The 11,184-nt window shown below is 41.9% G+C and overlaps 1 protein-coding gene across 1 annotated transcript; it reads left to right on the top strand.

Annotated features, from left to right (window-relative positions):
* Positions 1–1,050: 1,050 nt before the first annotated feature.
* Positions 1,051–4,457, top strand: LOC131258845 (uncharacterized). Its single transcript, XM_058260234.1, has 6 exons — positions 1,051–1,311; positions 2,438–2,559; positions 2,703–2,824; positions 2,945–3,291; positions 3,397–3,617; positions 3,712–4,457. Exons 1-6 carry the CDS (start codon positions 1,051–1,053, stop codon positions 3,950–3,952), a joined length of 1,314 nt encoding a protein of 437 aa, XP_058116217.1. The 3' UTR covers positions 3,953–4,457.
* Positions 4,458–11,184: the final 6,727 nt, after the last annotated feature.

Below are 11,184 nucleotides of genomic sequence, written 5' to 3'. Positions count from 1 at the left end.
GTATGAAGATATTTAAGCGGTTATGTTGTTAATTTATTTTTGTTTTCATCCTTAAAGTTAACAGAACCAGAGCAGAACCTTTAGGAAAAAATCGAGTCATGAAACTATAAACTATGTTAATTAAGGAACGACTATAATAAGATCTGTTTTTGCGCATATTGCCCCACTTTCCCTTATATTTCATGTTTTCCGATACCTCTTTTTAACAACATTTAATCAAACCCCATTTTCCCCTACAAGCATGGGAGTGTCGCAGCTGTTGATAGCAAAACGGCAGCGAAGATAGAAAACCCACCCTTGATTGCCACCCCACAGGCAGATTGTGTCTGTGAGCGTTTCAATGTTAAAGTCAATTGAACGATGCGAACGGCGAAACATATAATTAACGGACGCCGCGCCGTTGACCCACCGTTAATGGTTCGCATGCGCAAAAACAAGATGGCACGATCACGATCTCATCTTTGCCTTCCCGCCTCATGGGGGATGCTGTCCGCGTCCGGATTCCGCTAAACGATGAAAAAATACGTAATCGTTGAGAGAGCGCACCGCTCCGCGCGATCGTCAGTGGCGTTTCGCGACTGGTTTATGACATTGCGCGATGAATATTCTGGTTGCCAGTTCTCCGTCGGGCCGGTTGCCGAACGCACGCGCCTATCTGCTCCCGTAGCCGACAGCTGATACGACCCAGCAGAAGCGTGCGCGTTGGATCCCATCGTCCACAAGGCCAAAGAGCAAACGTCACCTCGACGACTCGCTTTGTATTGTGATTAGTTTGTTCGCTCGGGGGACTCTGTCGTGTACGACGCGCTGTGCGCTAAATCGATTTCATTTGAACAGCTTTTTATTGATGTTTCCCCTTCCCCGGGAAGCCTGCTGTTAGCTGTATATTGCCCATTGTTACTGTTTAGTGAAGGTGGCACACTCCTCCCGCCGAGGTGTGCGTGTGTGTGATCGAAAGAATCAGTGATTTGTGAACCGCACGCGCCTGTGTGCGCTTATCAGTAGTCAGCTGCTCGTATCGTTGGACACCATTTCGTCCAGCAACTAGATATGAACGAAACCACACGGAAGGAAGTGTTCTTGCGCGATGAACTCATCCCGGATCTGGTTGCCCGGGGAGTGATCAACTTCACCGACGGCCGGCCGGAGAGCGGGGTGCAGTTGAAGTCGCTGGAGGTTAAGCCACTCGTCGCCAGCGGATTTATGCTCACCATGCCGTTCAAGGTAACCGTCGTGCTGGAGCAGAGCGCGGATTCTGCAGAGCCGCCAAGCACCGGTCCGAAAACCGAAACGCTACATCTGGTTGTGAAGGTAAGCAGGGGCTACAAGTGACGATCATTCAATGTGAAGATGCGTGCTCTGCCCTATTATCTTTGAAGTGCTGCGTCACCACACACGGTTGAGATAACGAAGAAATAATGCCGGTGCAATTCAAACAACGTCGTTTTGCTTACACGATATCAGCGTTTGATGGGCTAGTAACATGTTTGTTTTAATGATATGGAGGAATCATACTCCTTTGATGATACTTTTCTTTGTGGCATTGTGTCTTTCAGTTAGAAAGATAAAGCTGTTGGCATGATTTCGAGTGGCTTTCGACCAAATTGAAATATGTATTTTAAATATGATTCTAATGATCTAAAAAGTTCTAACAGTCTCACTCCAACAATATGTTTTAAACTTTTCCGCATGTTATATCTAACTTTCTTGGCTTATTTTGATCCTACGACGGACATTTTTTAAACATTAATATTTAAAGTCGTTCATATCGCTTTTACTTATACCATGTTGAAAAAAGTGCATAATACGCATATTTTATCCGTAAAACTGTACTGTGTATCACTGTAAACATCGTTTTGAACTAACTTCCTGTTCATTTCGAAATATAATTTCTTTGTGCATGATTTACATGGGATTTCAAAAGAAAGTCAGAAAGACATGAAATCAATTTCTATCTAATTCTAATAATTACCATTTAGGTTGTTTATAAAATGCATAAATTGAAATTATTGCAAAATCAAAATATATTAAAGTTCCTGGAAGATAGTGAGTTGGACATTATTTACAGTTAGCACAATTTACACATGTATAACTATATAAAGCAAATTGGTTTCTCAATTTTCAAAATTCTCACAGGAAAACATATTGTGCATTATTAGCTTGAAAAATAATTAGTAGCTAGAACACTACATTTTAAATAGATAAAACAACATTTGGGTGCGGCTGATGTGATTATACCCAAGTTAAAAGATGAACCGGGACACTGAGCTTCAAGGGAATAAATATTGTTAAACTTTAAAGTCAGGCATGACCAACAACCGCCAGAGGAGTAAATAAAAACTCGTCGGGATTAAAGCTTGCAAAGACTAAACGAACGTCAATTACCAAACTTCTGCTTTGCCTGCTGATATGCTAACAAATGATTCTTTTTTGCCAGATTACCCCGGAGTGCAATGACGAAATGTACCGGAGTTGCCAGTTCGATACGCTTTTCGAGAACGAAATGATCGCTTACACGGAAATCATTCCAGCTCTTGCGAAAACAGAGCTATACCCAAGGTAATGCCATTAGCAAAGGAAAATACGACACAAAAAATCTACCTACATAAACTCCATCAGTAATTGTTTACCGAGCATTTATTATTTCTTACCACTTGTTGATTTTTACTCTTTTTTTTTCGTTTTCATACTCTTTTCCACAGGTACTACCATTGCGAACGCAAACCAACGGTAGCATTAATGGTAATGAGCGATTTTACCTACGCTGGTTGGCAAATGGCACCAATGGTTGTCAACCTTCCGCTGGATTACATTTTGCTGGCAGGTTTGTTACGGTGCACAGCTCGCTCGTTGGATTATAATTGCGAATAATGGTTGTTTTGTTGTTGCCGGGCGTTTGCTGAAACCGATGGAACCTTTTTCATTTCCCCCCACGAAACCGCAGTGAAGGAACTTGGACGATTCCACGGCGAATGCTATGGGATGAAGGAGACCCGCCGTGAGCAGTTTAACGAAATCGTTACAAAATTTAAGGAATCTCGTTACGCGGCCGACTGTGATGCCACGTGGGCAGCAATGATGTCCGTTACAACGAAGCGTGCGATCAAATCGCTGAAGGAAAGCCAATTCCGGGAGCTGGTACCGGAGGAGTACCTGGAAAAGCTGGCCCTCCTCGTCGCCGACGGCTGGGAGCATTCGAAGCGTAAGGTACCGCCGAAGGAACCGCTCGCCGTCATTTGCCATGGTGATTACCTGCGCAACAACATGGCGTTCCGCTATGAAGATGCCAAGGTAAACAACGGTCCCGGGCCCGGGCGCACAATCGGAACGGAACCGACCGAATCCCCAAACTAACCGGCACGCCAATCGTTTCGTTTCGCTTTCCGCCGCTTGCAGGATCCCGCCAGACCCACCCAAGTGATGATGTTTGACTTTCAAACCCTGCGTTACGCATCGCCGATGATCGATTACACCTCCTTCCTGGCCAACTCGACCGGGTACGACGTGCGGAAGGACCATTTCGAGACCATTTTCCAAACCTACCACCAGGAGCTGGCCCAAACGGTGGCCCGCATTGTCGGCGTGAAGGATCCGGTCGAACTGCCTCCGTACTTCAGGTGCGTTTACAGCCCGACTGCTCGTTGATGCCTTAAGATGCTTTATTTTCCAATTTTGTTTTCCATCCCTTCTTCAAACCGATGCGATACTCAGCTACGAATCGTTCCACCGAGAGCTGGCGGAATACTACTCGTACGGTTTCAATATTGCAACCTCGTTCCTGATGGTGCTGCACGAACCGATGGAGATGTCCTTCACCGAGCCGATGCTCTCCGAGGAGGAAGCGATGGCGGACGCCTGGGTCCGCGGCGGGGAACCACTTAATCGGGAGCTGGCAGCGATGATCTACGAGATGTATCAGCTTCACACGAAGTACGGTCTCGAACCGGTGTAATTGTTTGAAATTGAGATACCACACGACGTTTGTTTTGCGAAAAGATTCTGTGACGGGTATTTTAAGAGATTCAACAGATGTCCTGTTTATGGGACGAGTAAAAATTGTTCCGAAAAAGGAAACATTTGTGCATTTCATTTTACACACAATAATCACGGGAACGATAGGTTGGCGAAGGGATGGCGATGTACGCTGGTAAGGTAAATTGCACCTGAATTTTGGAGCAATATTATATGTATTTAAACTTGTAGCAATCAAGCAAATATCTAAATGCGTTCGTCAACGAATGTTGAAAGAATTGGTAATATAAAACGTTCACAATTGGGGATAAGATACACAACACATGTGGCTGACCAAGCAAAATCAACTAAAAATTGTACACATTTTGCTGCCATAAACTACAAACTATCTGAAAAATAGAGAAAATGTATTATGTAGGGTATTTTATGAAAATTCTCACGATGTTTAAAACTGTGGAATAGTAATCACTCTTCAAACGTAACCTTTTTTTAACCTAATCATTGAAGCGAGACTATCGAAAATTTATGAAATACAAAAACATAACAAAACAATTTACGTATCTTTGTTTGTGCTAAAAAGTTTGGTCATCATTTAAATAAGTACACTTGCTATTCAATCCCGATGTGTTTTAATTCAAATAACATAAAAAGAAAAACTATCATTACATGTTCTTTGATGTTGTATTTTGAATCAAAAGCACACATTTATGCTTAGATAGAATCAATCATCATAATCTTCTTATTTTTAAACATGGTTAATTTACACCCCGTTACGCGTTACCGATAACGTGACGATTGACCTCAAGACGTTGCACTACAAAATGCGCAGTTTATGGCTGCGAAATTAGTTCCAAAACTATAGAAAAGAGTACAGATTATTTGCGGCTCTGATTCGAAAATTATATAAATCCTAAATAAACCCTTATGCAAACTCTCAAAGGTACTAGGCGTCTCCATCGTAAAAAAGACAGCTTGTATCCACGATATAACAGATTTTTTCATTCTAATTCACTATTTTTCCTTTTGAACTTTAAAATTTATACTTTTTTCGATGTTTCAATATCACCCTTTCCAACACATTAAAGTCAATTAACCGTAAAGAATAGGATTTCACAGCTGTTCAGTCCGCATTTGTCTGAAGTCTCCCTAATTTCAATGAAATTTACTCAATTTCACTAAAAGTCAAGTCTTATTCGTGGAATGGAAGCACTTTAAATGTGGCAATGGTGTTATTATAATTTAACGTAGGAAGTTTAATTCGCTGGAATACCAACTGGCAAGTTTTTCTTCTATAGCGTCTTCGTCCATGCGTCCCCTAAGGCTTACTAGGTATTTGCTCTTTGGTTTAAATACCCAGCCGGTTAAAAGAAACAACATCTGATGCTGATGGTTTTTTCTTTCGAAATGATGTTTGCTCTACATCAATCCCATCATCACAAATATATAATATTTAAACATTATATAAGTTGTTTAAGGTTGACGTAAAATACTACCCTACTGCTAAAATTCGGTGAAACAAGTTTAGACCAGTCATAAAGCAAAGCTTCACAACGGAATAGCTTCAGTGAAGCTCCTTAAAGACTGGCCACATTCAATTAAAAGAGATGCAATATGTCCCACTGGGTGATAGCTTTAGTGTAAACATTATCAATCAATTCATGCAAGCTAAGTAAGAGCTACATTCCTTCAGCATCAATAGGAACAATCCAACAAATTAATGAATTGTATTATGACAGCATGAAGCGACCCAGTTGTCACTTTAACGGCAACCTGCATCCTTCCTTCCCGTGGTCTTCCCAAAAGACCACATCTCTAATGGAGAGCTTAAGATTTGAAAACAAGCTATTAACGCATCGAGTTGTACCGTCCGCCACACCCTTCCTTAAAGCCGTACCCAATTAAGCTCCGCGTGGCTCATTTGATCGCTGCAGGATATCTGATTCCTTCTGCTTGCATCGAACGCACCGCACCAAAACCGAACGAAACATCAAACCGCATCGCCGTGCAATTTCAATTACTTCCTCCCCCCAGCCACTCGCGGCCGCCCAGTAGACATCTGTTTTTCCTAACACCGGTGACGCCGGCATGTTAATCCTGACCGAATGTCTTTCAATTGATCCACCCTCCCCGAGAGGCGATCAGGCCGGTGGTAAGCATTAGCTGTCACTATCCTTCCGCTGGATCGGAAAAGGATCGCCGGGTCGCCGGGATTTTCCCGCACAGGTGTCACACAAGTGGGCCAGCCGAGCCGTAAGCCACACTGCTGGTGGTTCAAATGATAAATGACCACAATCACCACCAGCAGCAGCACGACACACACACACACACGCCGGGTCGGTCGAAAGTCTGTCTTCCGGTAAACCGCAATCGTGCACTTCTTATCGAAACTCGCGAACCGACTGCACGAGCCTGGTCGGCGTGAATGCCCATGTGTGTGTGTGTGTGTGAGTGCTCAAGGAGTGACTCCAACGCGGACGGCCACAACCGAACCGAGCCACAGCCGACAGCAAAGCCTTGAGCTGTCCGTCTGCCAATTGCACGGTTGCCGGGATCAAGTTGCCGCTAAACCACGTGGTAAGAATTGATGACACGCCGGGATCAGCGATAGGATTGCAATTTGCCACACGGCGCTCGTCGGCGTCCACCAGGCCTTTCCTCCGCTTCCTCCGGAAGGAGGTTCATATCGGTTTGCAAATCCTCGGCGCCGGCTGCAGCGAAACGACGCAATCGTCATCGAGATTGTGCAACATAAATTAATTTATTTCTTTAATGGACCATGGATTAAATTATGGCCTCTTTTGTGCGCCAAGCATACATCCGACCCTTCCCGAACCCCCTTTGATGCAAACGGCCGGCACAACAAGCATCTATATATTTATTAGCGTCCCGGACTAGGCCGGCTATAGTTTTGCAGTACGGTGTCATCGCTCTCCCGGGATACAGGTGTAAAAGTTTTGCTCCAGCTGGCGTACTCCATTCTCCACCCGGGGGGGTGGTGGTTCGCTGAATATCGGAAAATGCGGGGTAACAGCTGCCAAGGTGAAGCACTCATGACTAACGCGATTCGCACACAAAATGGTTAACAGGCGGCCATTTTCCAAAGCCGGCATCGACACACACACACACACACACAAGCCCACATACCACGTCCACTGGCCCACCTCAAAACCATATGGCACTCGCATCAACACCATTGTACCAATTATGGGAATATAAAATGATTTACATTTGTCAAGTGGCACAACGCAAACCACAACCGGAGTTTGCCTTATGCCGTTCCGGTTTCGCTCAATCAAGATAGACGGGGTTAGCGGCCAATGGTGGCTGAGAATAATGTTGAGGCATGTACGGCGACTGAGAGCTCCTGTGCAATAATCAATCGATAAAATGTCAACGAAATTGTATAAAATTGGGATTTCAATTGAAATGAGTGTTGTCATTTGTAATTTAAAATTAATTTTTAATTATTTTTGTATTTTTCAAAACCACTATCGCTATGTTTTAATAATTTTGCAAAATCTAAATGAAAAACACTTTTATTCAAAACATAAAAGAATGTTTTTGGCTTTAAGGGCATTAAGTGATGCATCTTATTGCATTGCAGGTGGTTTGGTCGGTTTACTTATACACACTTGGATACTTCTATCCTTTATCTCTAGAATATCTCTGTATTATAATCTTCAAGCATCAATGTTTGGAACAATCAGTTTTTCACTAAATGTCTAAAAAATCGATTTACGAATGCAGTGATATGCTATTTTATGTGTATTTGTGTTTGACTACAATGAACTATTAAAACGGTATATTCAATTAAACTTGAATGTACATCGATAGGACTCCGATTGGACGAACTCTTAAGAAATCAATGTATTTTATCAATGAATTTTATCAGGGAGTACAAAAGTTAACCATCATAATAAACTGGCATAATCATTCTTTAACTAAGTAAAAATTCGTAAATGCCTTCCCAACCAACATCGTTTGTCATAATTGCATAATATAGCTCATTCAACTGCGAACAACTCTCACACCTTTTTCTTCCCGTGGTCTGTAAATACTTCTCCTCCTTTTTCCTTCGGTCATAGGACACCCGAGAATTTCGGTGATAAAGCCGAACCGAAGCTATCGTCCAGAGTAAGTTGTAGGGCGCCAAGCGCGGATTGAGCTTGACACGGGAGCAGCTGAAAATGAGGCAATAAAAACGTCAAAAATACATTTATCATTCCCGTTCGGGCCGACCGTAAATTAATGGAAATTTTGAAATGAAATCGACGACGCACCTTCCGCTCCCCGCGAGCGAGTCCCGTTCGTTAAACGTGAGACTGTCCAGTTTTCCCCACTGCTGGAAAAAAAAATGGGCAAAAGAATATAATCTCACACGGACCAAAACGCGTTGACAAATGGCGTTCGCTTATTTGAGCGAAATAAAGTAAAAATGAAACATCATCAAGCTCAGTTTTGAATAAGAAAACGTCCAACAAAATGGGATTAATCAAATGGAGAATTGTGTCTCTCCAACTTTAACACGGCAGTTTCCAAGATCAACAGTATTTTTGGAAATATGTCGTAAAAATAAGGGGATGCATAATGAACCATGATACGCCTCAATACTCGTATCCAGCGGACATCCGATCGTCCAGAAAGCTGATTTTCAGCAAACGGAAAAGATGCTTTGATGATCAAATAATTTTACTATTATTTGTTGACCTCATTTGGATAGGTTTGTGTCGAAATTTTGAACGTAATTCTGCGGACACGATGCCTAGAGAACAGCCCTAACATTCCAGAAGCTATACTAATTTTAGACCCTACCCATTCCATCGCGTGCGGAGAAGGAAATTTCCAGCACGTACTTTAAATTTTTGACGCGAACTTTTAACTAATTTCCGACACCACGCTGCTCCCCAGAGGACCATGTAAGTATGCTGTCCCCTCCCGAGGTGCCGGACGGATGCTTACAATACATACACAAGAGCAGCATAGACTACCATCGTTATCAGCATCGGCAGCGCCTATCTTCCGGCCGGTCAGTTTTGGTGACTGTATCCGAACTCTTTCCAAGGCCGGCCCGGCCGAAGGAAAAGCAAAGCAGCGTAATGAGCCGCCATTGTGCTTTTAGTGGAAGGATCATAGGTAAGTGCCATCGCCATCGGTCGGTCCTTCTCGCGGGCGGTTCTCGGGCCGGTGAGGAAAAGTTTTAGGAAATATTTCCACGCTCCTGCCAGCGCGGAGGGCGAAACAGCCGAGGATCGGGGCGGATCGCCGAAACGGGGGAGACTAGCACAAATTCCGGACAGGATACTTAATAAGGCCGCTTCATTATCCGGGCACGCTTGCCTGCCGCTAGCCTCGGCCGGGCCGCGTGTGCAAGGGAACCGTCAATTATTTTACGTCGAGAGCCACTCGTACCATTCTCCACTTACCAGGATCGGTTGGCCGCGGTTGGGGAAAAGGGCGAGAACCAAAAGCAAAACCCATAGTCCGTTTAAGAAGAGGGTTACTTAAAAACCCTTATCGTGCCCACAAGGCCAATGGTTAGGAAGGGTTTTTTTTCGAAATAAATTGCTGTAATAAGACGTTCTTTATGTAAGGATTGTATCTGGCAAAAAATGCATAGATTAGTTAAGCTTCATGCAATTGTTTTCCAAATGAAGGTTAATTAGGAACAATCGACCGTGAATGGAAGTAGAAAAAAAAAGTTATAGAACAATAAACGTAATAAATATCATTAACTTTCTTACACAACGCAAACAATTAAGAGAATGCAATAATATCAAATTAAAAATAATGTTATTCACTAAGCAAAAATGTAGACGTCCTTTGCGAATTTGGATTTCCGAAATAAGTTAAGAATAGTGTATTCACATATACAGCAAATTTACAAGTAAAGGAAAAATTCAACAAAGATCAATAGGAAATTATATTTAATTTTACTTTATTCAATATTAATTTACTCACTAGTTGTGTATTTCGGTCACGCTGATATACCATGATGATAATATCAACTGGTACGATTCTGATTTCAATTTCTGATGTTGATTGCCTAGCCGAGTATTAACAGTTCACATAACGACGCAAATACTTGTAGGTCGAAATTAACGAATGGATGTATCCCAAGAAGTGTAGCCCCGACCGAAAAAACGGAGGCCGGGGCCTCATTTACTCTTTTACCGAAAATACTATTTATGCTCTAATTGGTGTCATTTAATCGAATCGATGCATTTTAAAAACAAATTATATCAAGTTGATTATTATCAACTTAAAAGTATTTTTTATTTATTTCATTTGTGTGGCCACGTCTTTATCGCTCCGCGTTTTCTCGACACTTATTTTCTAAACATCAGTTGGATGACCTGGCATAAAAAAAACATCACATGAAAAGCAAAAAGCCAATACATAAAGCCGCAAAAAATAATAGTAGAGTCACACGATAGCTGTTGTCATTTTGAGTGTCGAAAAATGTAGATTTTTTTTTATTATACAATACAATATCGGTACAAGATTTAACGCAGGCTTGAAATGTTTATGCTTTACGGAAACTCAAACCAAGCTATCCAAATACCCTCCAATAATCATAGAACAAATATTTTTTATAAGTTTAATAGTTCGGATGTAAGTTTCTAATACATTTTATTTTAAGGTTTAAGGTTTCACATTTAAGGTTGAATATACAAACTTTTTCACTTCTATTGGTACATTTCTGTAAAGCTTCTAATTCTATGCTTCCATTTATATGTTAAAATGAACCCTTTGCATACAACTTTCATATCGCATTGATTTTCACTTTGTACTCACTCCTAAAACGACATTTAAATCAAGAACAACTTAATATCTAAACATTGCATTGAATCAATCTCATGGATCAGATAAAGGAATTTGTCTTTTTTTGTTTTAGGTATGCTATTTTTGGGGAAATGCAAATTTTGGAGAGAGCCGAATATGTTAACGCCATAAAGTCGATAGAAAAAAATACACAAAAAGAAGCAACAAATCGTTCGTTAAAACTAGTTTTACCAACAGGCATTCTACTTCGATTAGCTAGCTGGCAAGGGTGGTGGGTTCCTTAACCGCTCAAGGTCAAGGCAGCATTAGTTGTGTGTTTGATTTCAACTTGTGCAGATCTGTTCTTGGTGCTAGTGAAGAGTGCGGACGTTGGAACAAAATGTCACGTTTTAAAATACCATCGTGGAGAAATTGTGAAATTCGAAGGAC

This window comes from Anopheles coustani, chromosome 3 (assembly GCF_943734705.1).
Source record: "Anopheles coustani chromosome 3, idAnoCousDA_361_x.2, whole genome shotgun sequence".
NCBI classification, from domain to species: domain Eukaryota; kingdom Metazoa; phylum Arthropoda; class Insecta; order Diptera; family Culicidae; genus Anopheles; species Anopheles coustani.
This window is presented reverse-complemented; position numbering and strand designations above follow the sequence as displayed.